The sequence below is a fragment of the Pantherophis guttatus genome, chromosome 13, assembly GCF_059756535.1.
Source record: "Pantherophis guttatus breed Tessera chromosome 13, ASM5975653v1, whole genome shotgun sequence".
Taxonomy (NCBI): Eukaryota; Metazoa; Chordata; class Lepidosauria; order Squamata; family Colubridae; genus Pantherophis; species Pantherophis guttatus.
The window spans coordinates 6,213,671-6,233,193 of NC_142075.1; the positions used below are offsets into that span (position 1 = coordinate 6,213,671).

General features: G+C 43.8%; 1 protein-coding gene across 2 annotated transcripts in view; it reads left to right on the forward strand.

Annotated features, from left to right (window-relative positions):
* The window catches only part of IGF1R (insulin like growth factor 1 receptor), a 236,939-nt gene that overhangs the window by 181,495 nt on the left and 35,921 nt on the right, over positions 1–19,523 (forward strand). For both annotated transcript variants that reach the window (XM_034435443.3, XM_034435444.3), the window contains exons 5-9: positions 2,414–2,558; positions 7,391–7,605; positions 11,684–11,810; positions 14,037–14,275; positions 18,705–18,872. In XM_034435443.3, the coding sequence (XP_034291334.2) occupies positions 2,414–2,558; positions 7,391–7,605; positions 11,684–11,810; positions 14,037–14,275; positions 18,705–18,872 (894 nt within the window). The remainder of the gene's footprint in view (positions 1–2,413; positions 2,559–7,390; positions 7,606–11,683; positions 11,811–14,036; positions 14,276–18,704; positions 18,873–19,523) is intronic.

The window sequence follows — 19,523 nt, forward strand, 5'->3', positions numbered from 1 at the left end:
TGTGTGAACAGGTCCTTCGGCTTGTTCCCGTTAACCCTTCTTCGTTTTGGCCTTTTTGACTCTGGCTTTTTTGGAGGAGGACAAGGCAGAGTTAATAGTTCGCTATATCACGATACAGCACCGACTTTGTTCTCGAGCCAGCCAGGCCCATTAAGTAGGGAAAATATGCAGGGACGAACGAGTGTTAAATATGAATAATAAGAGTCTTCTTGACTAAGGGAGAAGGCTAAAGAGTTCTGACCTATTATTGCATGCAAACGCACCTCGAGGAAATGTTAGCTTTGAACCTCAGTTTGCTCCTGGTTTCTAGGCCATAGATAGAATTTAGAATAGAGGTTTTTTTTTTATTGGCCAAGTGTGATTGGACACATAAGGAATTTGTCTTGGTGCATACGCTCTCAGTGTACCTAAAAGAAAAGAGACATTCGTCAAGAATCCTAAGGTACAACAGTTAATGAGAGTCAGGGTACAAATAGCAATCAGGAACCAATATCAATAGTTAAGTAGACCCTGCTGTTATCAGGGACAATCTACTTCTAATTTATTAAACAATGTGAATTAACAGGAAAAGGATATTACAGAATAACAAAGTTGGAAGAGGCTTGGAGGCTTTCTAGTCCAACCCCTGTTCAACCAGGAGACCCTATAACCGTGATGGCGAACCTATGGCACGCGTGCCCAAAGTGGCATGCGGAGCCATGTTGCCTGGCACATGCAGCGTCGACCATTCCTCTTCTGGGTTTCTGGCACGTATGTGCGCGCAACGATAAACTGGCCTTCGTGTGTGCAGCAGTGCCGGAAACTTGATGAGCTGTTTTCCAGCGTGAGCATGCGCGTCAGCCAGCTGATCATCGTGCACGCATGCATGCCAGTAACTGGAAGACTAGCTGGCTGGTGCACATGCGTGTGCCGAAAAATGGAAGTTCATTTTCCAGCACGCGCATGCCCCCTGGGCAACTCCTCTTCTGGGTTTCAGCCCAGAGACGTGCGCATCACTGGTTCGCCATCACAGCCCTATAACATTCTAGATCAGGGGTCCCCAACCTGTTGGCCACTGCCCACTACTTGACTGTGGCCTAATCGCCACTGGGCCACGTGAGCAGCCAGCCAGTGCGCCTGTGTTTGCGTGTGTGCATGGCCCTACTTGCGTGTCGCCACAAGCATATTGGGCAGTCCAGCCCCACTCACATGAGCCTCAGTGCAAGCACTTGTGGCCCCTCTTGTGCAAGCATCGCCGCCAACATCACTGGCACACGCATGCACCTGCCTCTCCAACAAAATCATCCCCTCTTTTCCCCGTCCCCTTGCTCCGGGCCACCAACCCGGAACGGTTGGGGAACTCTGTTTTAGACAACACTCTGGTTGTCCAGTCTCTTCCTGAAACCTCCGAAGATCGAGCACACACAATTTCTGGAGGGAAGCCATTCCACTGAATAACTGTTGTCGCTGTCTCCTTAATTCCAGATTGGATCTTTTCTTTGATCGGCTTCCGTTTGTTAAATGGCTATGGAGATTCTCAATCATCCAGGTCACAGTTGTGCCAACGATGGTTTTCAAAAGGCAGCGGAACTTCCTTAGTTTTTTGCTTGAAAAGGTTTCGCTTCTCATCTGAGAATCTTCTCCAGTTGTCTTCAGAAAGCGAAAAAGATGCTTGGATGAGAAGCGAAACGTTCTCCATTGTGGTGGAGATAGCATCCAGGAATGGGTTGACTTCGTCCGTTAGCTGATTGGACTGAATCAAAAGCTATCTCCACCCAACGAGAAGGAGCGTATCAGATAAGACCAATGCCCCTTTTCAAAGGAGGAAAAAAAAACCCCAAGAAAGTCCAGTTGCCTTTTGAAAAGCACTTTTGGGACTTCCATCTGTGACTTCTTGTCCTGAGTTTCCAGAGGCGTCTGAGAAGATAATGATGGGCATTTGTTTTGAGCTTTCCATTCGTGGAAGAAGAAAAATACTCTCTTATCTTGCCTAAAATGGTCAGGCTATCTTGAGGCATGAGTTGAGGTTCTCCTCAATGGGACAGTTTTGGCTAGCAGTAACGTTTACATCTGTCACTGAACATCACAGGAGCTGTGGCTTCCTGAAGGCTTAGATTTACAACTGCCCAAGAGAAACTTGCCAAAACATCAGCTGTTGAAAGCTCAGAATGCGATGCTGGCATTAGCAGCCAACGTTCAAGGGAGGCGGACGGCCATTGGACCGGCTGAAAAATTAACTAGATTAAATTGAAGTGGCATTTAGTTTGGCATTCCGGCTGCCTGGCTTGCCTAGGTGTGTTGTACAGCAAAGAGTTGACATTTTCAGAAGGCCGCTCTTAAGCCAATGAAGCTAATTGTGGTGCAAAGAAAAATCTCGAAACTATGAAGATTTATCACCTCTTCCTGTCTTCGATTTTTTCTCCCTCCCCTGCAGACAATATCGCCTCTGAGCTGGAGGACTTCATGGGGTTGATAGAAACAGTGACTGGATATGTGAAGATCCGGCATTCTCATGCCTTGGTGTCCTTGTCGTTTTTGAAGAACCTGCGATATATCAACGGAGAAGAACAACTGGAAGGGTAAGGGTAGCCTGTTTCTTATATAAGAAGTCATGTCGTTGAACATAACATTGTCGGACAAGCGGTTCTTGGAAGTTCTGGTTAGAGAATAGAGTGTTTCTCAACCTTGGGAACTTGAAGATGTGTGGACTTCAACTCCCGGCTGCCTGGGGAATTCTGGGAGTTGAAGTCCACACATCTTCAATTTCCCAAGATTGAGAAACACTGTCTTAATACATAAGCTGAAGACCATGTCATGGTCACCTTGGAAACCTGGTCCCTCCACCTCTCCCTTCTTCAGCTTCACGGCATTGAATAACAACTCTGGAACTTTCCGTTTTTATATGTTCTGCTCCTCCTTCAAATATGGCCCTTGGTTTCAGGAAGGTTGCTAGATTTTTTTTTTCCCTTTGTTGTCCTCTTGTGGATGGTTCAACAGCTCTGCCTGAAAATCATCTACGGAAAATTTCAACCAAAAGGTGAACTTTGGGTGTGTTAAGATGTCTATGAAATGTTTTCACTTGTCGTCCTGGTCAAAACTAGATTTGCCATCTTGTGTTTGCTCAACTGAGCTGAAAGGATGGTCCTGTTTTTTAGGGGGATAAGGTGTCTTGTGTTCTTTAACACAGAGTAAGCATCTGACTTCATGTTGTTTTCACCCTTCCCTCCCAATTCAGTGGCCTTCTGAAGACTATTGGGTTACAACACCCATCTTTTTCCCTTGCCAGGCCTACTGGATGGTAGAGTTCCATTTCAGATACCTCTGAGAAGACACCAAGATAGAGAAAGGCAGGGACAAGTCGTCCTTGACTTACAACCACAAGGGAGCCCAACTTTTTTTGTTGCTAAGTGAGACAATTGTTAAGTGAATTTTGCTGGTCAGGTCACCAAAGCTGATCCCAGGACCCTGCCACCGTCATAAATAGGAACCAGTGGCCAAGCATCTGGATTTTGATCACGTGACCAGGGGGATTCTGCCAGCAGTCGTAATTGTGCAAAAACGATCCTAAGTCACATTTTTTTCAGCACTGTTGTAACTTCGAACGGTCACTAAATGAACTGTCGTAAGTCGGGGACTACCTGTACTTAAAAGAACGGAGTTACATCATTTTTGAAGGACGTACAGCTGGGGGAAAGTCGTGGTGGTCATCAGACTTAACGGGAGGGGAGCAGCATTCTGACCTTCGTCCTGCCATGTTTTTCTTCGGACGCTTTCTCTGCTTCTCTTTACCTCCAAGCGAAAACCCTTCTTTTCAGATACCGGTTGCATCACTAGTTAATAAACAGGAATTTGGGGTGGGGGGGTGGGGGTGGAAACTGTTTGAACAAGGCCAGGGCAAGGTCATGAGACCAGCCCTCATTGTGTCCGATTTATCTGGCCTGAAAGGATTATCTTACAGGATGAGAGTAGATTCTCAACCTCGGTTTTTCCCCCCTCCCGTCCCTCCCTCTTCCGGCTGCGATTTGGTCAGCTTTGCATTCTTAAAATTCCAGAGAGTGATGGAATATATGTTGTAAAGGGCAGTCGTTGCTTTCTTCCACCCTGGAAAGTTCCTCTTGTCTCTCAAGCCATAGAACCATAGAATCGTAGGCAGGGGTGAAATGTTCCCGGTTTGAACCGGATCGCAGGATCCGGTAGCGATGGAGGTGGGTGGTTCGGAGAATCGGTAGCAAAAATCCTTGCCCCCCCCCATTGCCCAGCTGAGCTGCGCGATCATCAGAGGCTTTTTTTTATTTTTAAAAGCATTTTTTCTACAACCTCTTTGGCTGAAAAAAAATGGTTTAAAAGTAAAAAAAAAAAAGCCTCTGATGATCGCGCGGCTCAGCTGGGATCATCAGAGGCTTTTAAAAGCATTTTTTCTACAACCTCTTCGGCCGAAGAGGTTATAGAAAAAATGTTTTTAAAAGGAAAAAAAGCTTCTGCCGATCAGGCAACTCAGCTGGGATCATCAGAGGCTTTAAAAGCATTTTTTTTACAATCTCTTCAGCCGAAGAGGTTGTAGAAAAAATGGTTTTAAAAGTAAAAAAAAAAAAAAAAAGTTGGCCACGCCCACCCAGTCATATTAACCCCCTCCCCACCAAGCCACGCCCACAGAACCGGTAGTAACAAATTTTACATTTCACCACTGATCGTAGGGTTGAGGGACCTTGAAGGTCTTCTAGCCCAACCCCCCCAACCCCCTGCTGCTGAAGCAGGAGACCCAGACAAGCGGCTGCCCTGTCTCTTCTTAAAATATGGTTGGACCTCTTCATATTCCAAAGAGATTTAAAAGGTTTCCAACATATATATATGTATGTATAAATGTCTTGGCCACCCACCTTACCACAAGGCAACTCTAGGTGTTACTACACTCGTATCATTGTCCAACGGTAAATCAAGCTGAGTGATGGAATGTATGTTGTAAAAGGCAGTGTTGCTTCCTTCCACCCTGGAAAGTCCCTCTTGTCTCTTAAGCCACAGAATATAGAATAATAGGGTTGGGAGGGAGGTTGAAAGACTTCTAATCCAGGGGTCTGCAACCTTAAACACTCAAAGAGCCATTTGGACTCCTTTCCCACAGAAAAAAAAACACCGGGAGCCACAAAACCCTTCCTGTGCCTGATTATTTCTTGAGCGGCCACAAAACTAGCCTATGTAGTTGAATTAAACGTTCTGTTTTCTTCTGAAACTTTTCTTTTTTTGGATTTATCCATGGTTGGCCTACCGGGGGTTGAAAACCTCAATAAATCAGGTGTCACACATCGGTGGTTGTGACATATAGTTTGAGTGACAGGGAGCCGCAGCAGAGAGGTGAAAGAGTCACATGTGCCTCCGCAGGTTGCTGACCCCTGTTCTAATCCAACCCACTGCTGAAGCAGGAGGTCCTGTAGCATTCCGGACAAATGATTGTCCAGTTTCTTTTTGAAAACCTCCAGTGATGGAGCACCCACAACTTCTGGAGGCAAGCTGTTCCACTGATCGATTGTCCTCACTGTCTAAGTCAGTGTTTCTCAACCTTGGTAGCTTGAAGATGGGTGGACTTCAACTCCCGGCTGGCTGGGGGATTCTGGGAGTTGAAGTCCACCCATCTTCAAGCTTCCAAGATTGAGAAACACTGGTCTAAGTAGTTCTAAGTTAGATAAACTTCCACCCCTTGCAGTGTTTTGCCCTGTAAAAGCACCATCTGCGCATGACCTGGGACCTCCAAAACGGTTACCAAATTAAATTTGTTAATGCTTCAGAGAGGAAAGCTACTAAATATGATCGGTGGTGGTAGTTGTGATCATACATATTAATTAAAATTACATTAAAAGCGGGATAGAAATCCGTGGTGGGTTCCTCACGGTTCGGCCCGGTTCGGCTGAGCCTGTAGCAGTGACGATATGACGTCACCGAACCGGTTCTCCTTGTTCGGGAGCTGCCCCCCCCCCCCGCATTATTCTTACCTTTTATTTGGCCCCGCCCCCAATCTATTCGTTGCCTCCCGAGTCCCAGCTGATTGGCTAGAAGGAAAAAAAAACTGTTTAAACTCTTGCCCCGGGGCTTCAAAGGGCCGCCCTACAGCTGATCAGTGTTAAAAGGCAGTGTGGTGGTAGACCAATGCGCTCGAAAAACAAATGAATAGACCGGTGCCTCCAAATGGGTAGACCAGTACAGCTCTGTAAGCAGTTAAAAGCCTGGTAGACCAGTACCTCTGCTAAATCCTAAAGAATTGTCACATGACCATCAAACCACGCCCACAAAATAAGCCACGCCCACAGAACCGGTAGTAAAAAAAATTAGAACCCACCCCTGATAGAAATGAAATGTAGTTTTGGCCCTGTGGCTCAGCAGACTAGATTGATAGAATAGCCTACCACAAGCGTGTCCAGTCTCGGCAACTTTAAGACCTGTGGACTTGCAACTCAGGAAATTTCTCCTTAGTTCTAGGTTAGATCTCTCTTTAAAGGGCTTCCACGCACCGCTTCTTGTCCTGTCCTCTGGTGCTTTGGAAAATAGGTTGACCCCCTCTTCTCTGTGACGGCCCCTCAAGTACCAGAAGATAGCTATCATATCACCCCTTATCAGGGGTGGGTTCTAAAATTTTTTTACTACCGGTTCTGTGGGCGTGGCTTATTTTGTAGGCGTGGTTTGATGATCATGTGACAAACAATTCTTTAGGATTTAGCAGAGGTACTGGTCTACCAGGCTTTTAACTGCTTGCAGAGCTGTACCGATCTACCCATTTATTTTTGCAGGCACTGGTCTACCACCACACTGCCTTTTACCACTGATCAGCTGTAGGGCGGCCCTTTGAAGCGCCGCGGCAAGAGTTTAAACAGCTTTTTGCCGCTCTGCCACCACCGAGAGCATCGCAAGAACCGGGGAGAACCGGTAGCAACCCACCACTGCCCCTTATCCTTCTCTTTGTTAGATTAGACATCCCTCAATCGTTCATCGTATGGTTTAGCCTCCAGACCCTTAATGGTTCTTATTGCTCTTCTTTGTGCTCTTTCTAGAGTTTTCTTTCTTTTAAAGGATTTCTGGTTCTGGAGAAGACGGAGCTGAAACCAACAAGGGCTGAAGATTGTTTAAGGCTGAAGAAGTTTATCACTTCTTCAGCCTTAAAAGCAACGACAGTTTCCAACTTACAACCTGGAGACCTCTTAGGTCCATTAACACGCCGCTGAGGTTCTTAGGGATGGCCTTGCTTCTTTTAACACTTTGCATGAGATGTTCCATAGCTGCCATTCTTTTTTTTAAAATCAAATCTAAGGTTTCGGTCATCGTGCGAATTTTATTAAGGGCACCCCAAGCAGAATGAAAAATCCGTGCCTTTTGTTTACATGGACTGATTTTTTTCTTCTTCTTCTTCCAAACATTTCCTTTTTAGGAATTATTCGTTTTATGTGCTGGACAACCAAAACTTGCAGCAACTGTGGGACTGGAGCCATCATAACCTGACCATCAAAGAAGGGAAGATGTACTTTGCTTTTAACCCTAAATTGTGCGTTTCGGAGATTTACCAAATGGAGGAGGTGACGGGAACCAAAGATCGACAAAGTAAAGGCGACATCAACCCGAGGAACAACGGGGAAAAAGCATCCTGTACGTGAGGATATTATTGTGTTGGGGTGGAATAACCAGAAATGGAAGATGGTTTTTTTTTTCCCCTGACCTTAAATAACAGGAGGTTTGTAGTGATTCAGACTTGAGATGGAAAAAGGTTATTTGGAGCATCTAATCCTCAGCATCTTTCTCCTTTTCCTCAAGTCATTCCAGTTCTGGATTGCTCCATATCCCTAATCAATAACGTTTTTTTTTCTCTTTCACCCATTCCACAAAAAATTTCTGTTCAACTAACAACTAAGAAGTCACATGGAAAAAAACCCCAAAATAGAAACTAAGGCATTTAAATGGCGGGAGTTTGGGATGTTGAGGGCTTTTTCCTGTTGTATCTTTTAATAATAATAATAATATAATAATAATAACTTTATTGTCATTGTACGTGTATACACAGTATACCCATACAATGAAATCAGTGGTGGGTTTCAAAAGTTTTTACTACCGGTTCTGTAGGTGTGGCTTGGTGGGCGTGGCTTGGTGGGCATGGCAGTGGAAGGATACTGTAAAATCTCCCTTCCCCCCCAACCCAATCCAGGGATTTTTTACTGCAAAATCCCCATTTCCTCCCAATCACCTGAGACTCGGGAGGCAGAGAATAGATGGGGGCATGGCCAGTCAGAATTTTTACCACTGGTTCTCCGAACTACTCAAAATTTCCGCTACCCATTCTCCAGAACTGGTCAGAACCTGCTGAAACCCACCTCTGAACAAAATTCATTTAACACCCAAAGACCAGGTCCAACACACATAACAATCCCCAAACACCCCCCCACCCACCCACCACAAATTCCCCACCCCTAAACCACCCAAATATCCAGACAACAGACCAAGTAATGCTGTCCAACAGCTCACTGATTGTTTTCATTGATGGTGTGGGTTTTTAGTCACTCTTTTAATTCAGTCGATCAGTTTATTACAGTCTTGGACCAGAGACCAGAACAAATAAAAACGCTCAGTAAATACACAATTAAAAATTCTAGTATAAGATAATAAATAGCAACTAAAATCTATAATAAAATCCAGTCTGTCAATTATACTTATAGTATATATATACATATAGTATATAACTAGTGTATACTAAAATTGAAAGGTGTTGAAAGATGTCAATTTTTTGAACACCTTTCATATGGGCTGTCTCCGACGAATTCTTGGCATCACCTGGCAAGACAAATTTCCAAATAGCGCAGTCTTGGAAGGTGCTGGAATTCCTAGCATGTATACACTATTGAAACAGCGACGTCTACGCTGGCTGGGGCTAGTTGTGAAAATGGCTGATGGTCAGATTCCGAAAGTTCTTCTGGATGGAGAATTAGTGCACCTCAGAGGGAGACCACAGCTGCGATATAAGGATATCTGCAAGAGGGACCTAAAGGCCCTGGCAACTGGGAAACCTTGGCCTCCGATCGTTCAGCTTGGAGGCTAAAGACACAGCATGGCCTTCTCCAATTCGAAGAGACGCTTGAGGCAAAGAGGCCGTCCCGGAACCAGTGAAATCTGGGGGCTGGCGGGGGACAGAATTATCTGCCCTCAGTGTGGAAGGGATGGCCACTCTCGAATTGGCCTTTTGAGTCACACTAGATGCTGTTTTAGGACCTCTTTCCAGAGCACGATACCGTAGTCTCTTGAAACTGAAGGATGCCAATGATTGATACTAAAATTACAATCCATAAACTGTGCAGCCTGTTGTAGGTTCAACGCTAAAAGGGAAAGGACTTAAGCAGTGCAAAGGGTTTGCCACATATGTTATATAACATAACTATGATGGAGAAGACACGGGTTTGTGACGAATCCCCAGTGCGGCTGTGCAGAATCTGGCCACCTGCGCTGTAGTTATGGACTTTTCGTCCTTAAGCAGCCACTGAAGATAGGTAGTATCGGAGCGGCCAGAATACCTATTGGCAGAATATGTTTTTTCCCCCTAATCTCTGTGTAAAAGGAACATCTAAGGAGGATGTGACCCACACTCTCCACCTCTCCTGAGCCGCCAGAACAAAGTCTTTCCGTCAATGGTATCCTTTTATACTTGCCGTACAGGACGGCCGATGGAAGCCCATGGCACTCTTAATTTGCGCTCCCAACATTTTGCACATACCCTATTTCCCCAAAAATAAGACCTCCCCTGATAATAAGCCCAATCGGGCTTTTATGCACAGCCGGTCCCCACCATTTCCTCTGGTTTCCTCCACGCACCCCAAAATAATAAGACCTCCCTGAAAATAAGGCCAAGCGCTTATTTCAGAGTTCAAAAAAAATATAAGACAGGGTCTTATTTTCGGGGAAACCCGGTAGTCCTTCAATTAGAAAAAATAGATGGGAATTATTTGGAAGTCAGATGTGGGGCTCAGAAAATTAGCTTCTTTAGAAGAACCTGGAAAAAAAAAATCAACGCCTTATCCTCATTTGTAGAAACAATGTGCTTGTTCAATGCACATCCTGCACGCATCTGATCGGTGATTGGTGAGCAGGCTATGGAAATGGTCTCCTCTCCATCTCTGGCATCCAAAATAGATCTTCGGGATGTTGTTTTTGTAAAGAATTTTCCCTTTTTTTCCCCTCCGCGTATGGAACTGGGATCCGTTTCCCAAATACACATGTTGGCATGTATTCACACCAAAGGGGCATCACCCACATCCATTTGTCAGCTTTGGAGATGTTGTAAAAGCTTTGGCCCGTCTCTCCTATGTTACCATCAAGGTCTGGGCTAGGTTTCACTTGTTTCTTTATTATTCTTCCAAAAAGAAAAAAAGGGGAGGAAAAAAAGCTTATTTGTCTACATGGACTTTAAAATGTGTGCAGGATGGAAGCGGGTTGAAACATTTGGCAAAGTGTTGTATCCAAACAAAAAAGCAACTGAAAAATCCAATTGTATGCTGGATTCCCAAGCCAAGAATTAAGCTTCTCTAAAAACAAACACCCACAATCTACAAAACAAACAACTATTCAAACTTGCTTTTGAAGATAGGAAGATCCGACTTGGCTTTTGAAAACAGATTCAGCCCCATTAAAGCCAGTCTGTGTGAAGTTAGATTGGCTAACGGGCTTTGGCTAAAATTGAGGAGGTGTCAGCCTCCTCTGCAACCACCTGTGCTCCGCCGAACAAACACTACACGCTGACACTCAACAGGAGGGGGGGGGGAAGGGTTGCAGAAATCTATTGTGCCTAGGTAAGATTAAGTCACCTGGTTTTTTTTCCCCCTGTGGATGTAAGAAAAAAAGCTCGGAAGAACAAAATACCGTCCTTTCAAGGTTCAAATGTTGTTACGTAAAACGTCAGACTGTGCCATTTGCTGGATGGTGTGACAATTTTTCTTGCTCAAAACATTGTGAAACGCTTCCTGTTGTTTACTATTTGCTTTTGGGAAAAAAAAAATGAAATTAAAAGTGCTTCCTTGATGGTACATTTTGCATGACATATATTATGGTTTTTTTTTTTTTAAAAAAAGAAACAATCCTGTGTAGGGGAAGGAATGGCAGAACCTGGGGGTGGAATTAAAAGAGGAATCGGCTTAGAATCCCTTCGTAGCCACAAATGAACTAAATCCCCAACCCCACCCCACCCCTTGAATTCAAACTAACTCCAAGCAGGTGCTAACTAGGGGTGAAATCCAGCAGGTTCTGACAGGTTCTGGAGAACCGGTAGCGGAAATTTTGAGTAGTTTGGAGAACCGGCAAATACCACCTCTGGCTGGTGCCAGAGTGGGGTGGGAATAGAAATTTTGCAATATCCTTCCCCCAGAAGTGGGGAGGGAATGAGGATTTTGCAGTATCCTTCCGCTGGAGTGGGGTGGGAATGGAGATTTTGCAGTATCCTTCTGCCATGCCCACCAAGCCACGCCCACAGAACCAGTAGTAAAAAAAATTGGATTTCACCACTGGTGCTAACCCCCTAGTTGAGAAGATTCCTGTGCATAGGCACAAGTAACAATAAATCAGTTTAAATGGACCTTCTCTTCCGGGCCTGACACCTTGGTCTTGAAATAGCTGCCTCCCGTATCAAATCTGGATCAGCTGTGTGTGTGTTAGTGGCAATTCAGCCATGTGTGCTGCTTTTGTGTTTCAGGTGAAAGTCACATCCTGAAATTCGTTTCTAACACTACGATGAAAAATCGGATCAAACTGACATGGGAACAGTATCGGCCTAAAGATTACAGAGATTTGATTAGCTTCACCGTCTATTACAAAGAAGCGTGAGTATCCAGAACTAGATGATTACTCCAGACAAAGTGAAGACGTGTATGTGTTTTTAGCAGTATTAACCAGCCTTTGCAGCTTCCAGGTGTACTATATCAGGGGTTAGGCTTAGGGTTACTCTGCCCGCAGGTCTGGAGTTCGATCCTGACCTGACAGGGATCAAGGTTGACTCAGCCTTCCATCCTTCTTTTTTTAAAAAAAAATTTTAATAATATTTTATTATGACACATTATAACAATCACGTAACATACAACATATAAATATCTCCTCTTTTTAGTTCCGTTTTGCGTCTATCCTCCCTTATCTCTATTACTATTTCCTTTTCTACATTGTCCCTTTTTCTTTGGTTACGTTGTATTTTCTAACACTAATAACCTTAATTTTTTTTTACATTTCTATACATTTATTATATACATAATTTATACTTTTAAATTCTTCCCTGTATTTATTATTCTTTATTTTTAGACTCAAGCCATTCATACCATTTATTCCAAATTATATAATAATCTGTTTCTTCTTTTTCTTTAATTTCTTTTGTTAATTTGTCCATCTCGGTATATTCTAAAACTTTTTCTATAACTTCTTAGTCTGTTGGTGTCTTTTCCTGTTTCCAATTTTGTGCGTATGTTATTCGTGCAGCAGTTACGATATGTAGAATCAGATATTTTATTTCTTCGGTGTATGTTCTTGTAAATATTCTTAACAAGAATGTTTCTTTCAATTGGTTGATCTATTATTTTTTCTAGCCATTTCTGCCCACAGGTCTGGAGTTTGATCCTGACCTGACATTGACTCAGCCTTCCATTCTTCTAAGGTCGATAAAATGACCCAGATTGTTGGAAGCAATATGTTGACATTGTAAACTGACTAGAGAATTCTGTAAAACACCGTGGGGCTGTATATAAGCCTAACTGATATTGCTATTTCCCACCATGGAATGATGGGAAATGCCCTTCACTTTTCAGCAATTCTGATCATAATAGTAATGAGTTCCCCTCTGGGAGGGGGTATTTCGAAGTATTTCTAGCAGGACTACCAGATTCTGTAACAGCTTTGTTCCCTAGGCCATCCACCTGGTAAACTCGCAAGATTCGGTTTTTCTCGCCATAAACATGTATGCATCTGAACTAAACTGTGTTGTTTCTCTGTGTCATATAATATATGTGGGTATATGCGTAATTTTTTATTTATTTATGTATCTTGTCACGTTTGTGTAGTGTAAAATTGGAGGTGGTGACCCTGTAAAAGCTCTATGCAGCAAAATTTCATTTTTAATGTATGCCAATTAGTGTACATTCAAAGTGACAATAAAGTTATTCTATTCTATTTCTATATCCCTATTGTATTCTATTGTTTTCCATTCTATTCCATTCCATTCCATATTTTCTTTTCTACTCTACTCTACTCTACTCTACTCTACTCTACTCTACTCTACTCTACTCTACTCCACTCCACATTTTCTATTCTATTCTATTCTATTCTATTCTATTCTATTCTATTCTATTCTATTCTATTCTATTCTATTCTATTCCATTCCATTCCATTCCATTCCATTCCATTCCATTCCATTCCATATTTTCTATTCTATTCTATTCTATTCTATTCTATTCTATTCTATTCTATTCTATTCTATTCTATTCTATTCTATTCTATTCTATTCTATTCTATTCCATTCCATTCCATTCCATTCCATTCCATTCCATTCCATATTTTCTACTCCACTCCATTCCATTCCATATTTTCTATTCTATTCTACTCCACTCCACTCCACTCCACTCCACTCCACTCCACTCCACTCCACTTCACTTTGTTCCATTACATATTTTCTATTCTATTCTATTCTATTCTATTCTATTCTAGTCTAGTCTAGTCTAGTCTAGTCTAGTCTAGTCTAGTCTAGTCTAGTCTAGTCTAGTCTAGTCTAGTCTAGTCCAGTCCAGTCCAGTCCAGTCCAGTCCAGTCCAGTCCAGTCCATATTTTCTATTCTACTCCATTCCACTCCACTCCATTCTATTCCATTCCATATTTTCTACTCTACTCTACTCCAGTCCAGTCCAGTCCAGTCCATATTTTCTCTTTTACTCTACTCTACTCTACTCTACCCCACCCCACCCCACCCCACCCCACCCCATCCCATTCTATTCTATTCTGTTCCATTCCATTCTATTCTAATCTGTTTTATCAGACGGACATGTCTTAGCTCCCTTGCTTGTCCATTCCAGAGCCTTCAAGAACGTGACAGAATATGACGGGCAAGACGCCTGTGGTTCTAACAGCTGGAACATGGTTGATGTGGACTTGCCTTCAAATAAGGACGACAATCCAGGGATTTTACTGCAGCCGCTGAAACCGTGGACCCAGTATGCAATTTACGTCAAAGCCGTCATGCTCACTATGATGGAGAACTACCACCCTCATGGAGCGAAGAGTGAGATTGTCTACATCCGCACGAAGGCTGCAGGTAAGAAGTCATTAGACTTGGTGAAGATAAAATTAAAAAAAAAAAAATGAGTTGTGTTTCTGTCTGGTGGCCTTGATTGGGCAAGGAGGACTCCAGCATTTGGAAAAGTGATTCATGATGTCTTGTATGAAATTTTAAACTAGCCATAAATCTTTAAGTATTTTGGCATAATTAGTTTTTGGCTACAAGCAAAGATACTAGGATATAAATCTGCTTTGTTCCTAGGAAGTCCTTGTGGGACGTTCTTAATAAATCTGTGCCGTAGCTTCAGTTTGTAGCTTGCCATCTTTTATTGGGATGGGAAATTTCGCACAGATTTTTCCAGCAGATGGCCAGAAAACGCAGCTCGTTTTCCAATGTATCCTTCATCCAAGCTTTGTGTAATTCCAAAATTCATAGTTTGGAAGAAAAATGTAGTGGTAGATGTATTAAAAAAAAGGGGGGGGGGAAATTAACCGTTGAGTTTTAGAATCATTTGCATTAGCATCATGGTTTATCAATCTGAATGATGAATGCTATCAAAACTGGAGTGACTCCAGAATCGGGGGGCATTGAAGGGCCAGACAGGACACCCCAAAGACTTTGCACATTTTGGGGAGAGGGTCCTTCTCTTGTGAATCCTCTAGATTGATGAGGACTCAGTGGAAGTTTGCAGGCTCCATCAGAGGCTGTATAGACCGACTCCACTTACAACTGTTCATTCAACAATGGGCTTGGAACTGGCATTATCCAGTACAGGGAGTCCTCGAATCACAACAGTTCATTTAGTGACAATTTGAACTTATAACAGCACTGGAAAAAGTGACTTAGGACCGTTTTTCACACTTAATGACTGTTGCGGCATCCCCGTGGTCACATGATCAAAATTCAGACACTTGGAAACCAACTCATATTTATGACGATTGTGGTGTCACAAGATCTTGTGATCCCCTTTTTGCCACATCCCAACAAGCCAAGTCCACGGGGAAGCCAGATTCATTTTACAGTCGTGTTACTAACATAACAACTGCAGCTATTCACTTAACGACGATCGCAAGAAAGTTCGTAAATTGGGGCAAAATTCAGGTAACAAATGCCTCACTAAGCAATGGAAATTTTGGGCTCAATGGTGGTCGTAAGTCAAGGACTGCCTGCATTTGCAAACTGATAGGAGGATAGTATTGCATAAATCAGGCCTCACCTGGAATATTGCTGCGTTCAGTTCTGGTCACCACGATTCAAAAAAGATGCCAAGACCCTAGAAAGCGTGCAGAGAAGAGCAACTAAGATGACAAGGCATCTGGAGGCAAAACTATATAGTGAACGGTTACAGGAAGAAGGTATGCCTAGCCCAGTGATGGCTAACCTTTTTGCCGTTGCGTGCCAAAAGCGGAGGGAGCATGGGGGGTCACGGGTGCGGGTGCCCACATCCATAATTCAATGCGCCCCGCCCTCCCGCGCATGTGCACGTGACCCCCGCACACACACACTTCCCCCTGCTTTTGGCACATGATGTCCTGGTGGGCCCAGTAGGCCAGTTTTTTCCCCTCCCCAAGCTCCAGAGGCTTTCTAGGAGCCTGGGGAGAGCAAAAACAGCCTTCCCCATCCCCCCGGGGGCCTTTCAGAGGCCGGAAACAGCCAGTTTCCCAACTTCCGGAGTTGGAGACCGGAACTTTCAGACCAGAAGGCCTGAAAATCAGTTGGCCAGTGTGCGCATGCGCGCTGGAGCTAAGCTAGGGCAACACTCGCGTGCCCACCAATATGGCTCCACATGCCACCTGTGGCACTCGTGCCATAGGTTCGCCATCATTGGCCTAGCCTATAAGAGCCACGGTGGCGCAGTGGTTAGAGTGCAGTACTGCAGGCTACTTCTGCTGACCGCCAGCTGCCTGCAATGTAGCAGTTCGAATCTCACCAGGCTCAAGGTTGACTCAGCCTTCCCTCCTTCCGAAGCGGGTAAAATGAGGACCCAGATAGTTGGGGGCAAGAGGCTGACTCTAAACCGCTTTGAGAGGGCTGTAAAGCACTGTAAAGCGGTATATAAGTCTTAAGTGCTATTGCTATTGAAAATAAGGATTAACGGGGACACGATAATTGTCTTCCAGTATTTTGAGTGTCTCTCACAGGGAAAAGGGGGTTGACCTATTCTCCAAAACATCTGAAGGCAGGTCAAGAAGCAATTGGTGGAAGCTTGTCAAAGAGAGATCCAACCTGGAACTAAGGAGAAACTTCCCTGACGGCGAGAACAATTAATCAGTGGAACAGCTTGCCTCATGGAGTTGTGAATACCCCCTCCCTGGAAGCTTTCAAAGATAAGAGTGGACCGCCATTTGTCTGGGATGCAATCAGGTTCTCCTGCCTTGGAGCAGGAGATTGAACTAGAAATCCTCCAACGTCCCTTCTAGCCCAATGATTTTATGACCTGGACCTCTTGAAGTCATCCACGCTGAACTTGGAGAGTGTTTGGTGCAGAAGGGGGGAAATGAGAGGGCGCACTCGCCATCATATGGAATTGATTTTCAGTGGCAAAGGGTTTTAATGGATGAACGGTTGTTCTTGGCGTTCGTCCTTTTCAGTTTGCTTATTTGGGATCTCTGTTTCTGGTTAGCCTATCGAAAAAAAAACCCTTCCAAAGTTGATGGCTGTTGGTAGCCTACTTCTGCCTGCCAGGATTTAATTGCCTCCAAAGTTGGGCACTGCGGAGAGGTGATAATTGTCCGATTAATCAACCCAGGGAAATATCCCACAGCATTTAATCATCTTGAATGAAGTTCTTTCTGAGGGTGGGAATAATATTTATTTATTTGCTTAAGGTCATTCGTATGCCACCTAACTGGCAAACTCCGAGGCGGCTTAGAATATAATATCTGCCTTGGTGACAGAATTATAGATCCGTTCGAACTGAGCCAAGGAGGCCTGTTGGAATGGGATTCAAACAGGGATATGTAAAAAAGGGGGGGGCTTCTATTGAGTGTTTTTGGAAAAACAACTGCACGTATTAATGCTAAAATGTTGAGGCCTGCTGCAATATGGTTAGGTGTAGCGTTGGCTATATAGATATAAAGGACAAATTTTGCAAAATCAAAAAGCAGAACGTGGTTCGGTTGTGAACCGAGTTTCTATTTTCTGATCGGTAGCAAAAGCCAAAGGTTTATTTTTCTCGGGTATCTCTCATTCCTGTTCAACTTAGCTGACAATGATTTGAGTCAATTTAGCTGACAATGATTTGAGCGTTCTCCAAAATTTAGGTTTTGAGCCTGCTAGTTTATCCCTTTGGATACTAGGTGATTTAGTAAGCTACCGTATTTTTCGGAATATAAAACGCACCGGAGTATAAGACGCACCTACTTTTTTTGGTGAGGAAAAGAAGAAAAAGAAATCTCCCTCTGCCTCTGAGCAATTTTGCCTCATTACAGCAAACAGCCTGCTTTACTTTCATTTTTCGTTTTCAGCATAGCTTGATTAGCACAAGGAAAAAAATAATCTGCTCCAGCAATTTACCTCTTTGCACCAAGCAGCAGAGCCCTGCGCAAAACAGCTGAGAGCAAATCAGCTGAGAGTCGGGAGGCAGATCCAATCAACTTGTGCTAACTAGGCTGTGCTGAAGCTGAAAGGAGCTGTTTTTTTCTTGCTGTTTGCTTGCAAGGAGGTAACTGCTGCGAGGCAGAGGCCAAAGGGTGGAGGCAATGGGTGGGCGGGGCTACATTCAGTGTATAAGACGCAACCCCTTTTTGGGGGGAAAAGGTGCATCTTACACTCCAAAAAATACGGTAATTGGTGTAGCCCTGATGCCACGGGCTGTGGCTTTGAAATATTCAGTCTCTGCACAAAATCTTGAGCATTTGATTGGCTGGGAAAATCCCTGTTCAGGTAGCCCTCAACTTACAACAGTTAGTTTAGCGATCATTCACAGTTATAACGGTACTGAAAAATGTGACTGATGGCCGTTTTTCAAAGTTAAGTGATCTTTCCAACATCCCTGGGATCGTGAGATCAAAATTTGGATACTTATCCAGATTCCCTTAACAATTACAGCAATTGGCTTAATAACTGTGTCAAAAAAAAAAAAAAAAGATTGTAAAAATCAGGCACAACTCACCGAACTTCCTCCCTGCTTAGCCACAGGAATCCCCGTCCTAATTGTAGTTGTAAGTTGAGGACTATTTCTCCTGCCCCTGCAGTGCATTTATTTACGTTTGATTTCTAATTTCCAGTTGACCTTACACTGTCCGGAGAGGGACAGCCAAATGGCCAGATATGGCCTGGGGACCATAAAATGCTCTTTGTTTCTGGGATCTATTCAAGGATGTCACCAGAATAGAATGGAAGAGAGTGCTATGCACTGAAAGTAGAATGTTATTATTATTATTTTTTTGATGGACTTCAGTTCATGATAAGTTCTTTGCAGAAACACATTAAAAGGTCCATGGTTGACTTGCTTTTCTTCTAGTGCCGTCCGTCCCTCTGGATGTCATCTCGGCCTCCAACTCCTCCTCACAGCTGATTGTGAAATGGAACCCTCCCACTTACCCCAATGGCAACCTGTCCTACTATATTGTAAGGTGGCAGCAACAGCCTCAGGATAGTTACCTGTACAGACACAACTACTGCTCCAAAGGTAAGACCGACACGGAGGGATACCTGCGGGCTTTGCGGTAGCTTTTTCCTCACCTTTAACCAGTTTCCTAAATTCATGGTAGATCACCTCTTCTAGTCTGGAACCCTCGGGATATCTTGGATGTCAACTCATCTGCAGGGCACTAAGTGAGGGAAAGGTGATATGGGGTCTCTACCACTTCAAAGTTCAACAACAATGGATCCAAGCCAGGGGTGAAATGCTCCCGGTTCAGACCGGATCGCCCGATCCGGTAGAGATGGCACGTGGTGGTTCGGAGAACCAGTAGAAAAAATCCCTGCGCCCTCCCCATGCCCAGCTGAGCCGCACGATCATCAGAGGCTTTTTTTTTTTTACTTTTAAAAGTATTTTTTCTACAACCTCTTTGGCCGAAAAAATGCTTTTAAAAGTAAAAAAAAAAAGCCTCTGATGATCGCACGGCTCAGCTGGGATCATCAGAGGCTTTTCAAAGCATTTTTTTCTGCAACCTCTTGGCTGAAGAGGTGGTAAAAAAAATGCTTTGAAAAGTCTCTGACGATCCCAGCTGAGTTGCCTGATCGGCAGAGAGGTATTTTTTAAAAAATACCTCTCTGCCAATCAGGCAACTCAGCTGGGATCGTCAGAGAGGTATTTTTAAAAAAGCCTCTCTGACGA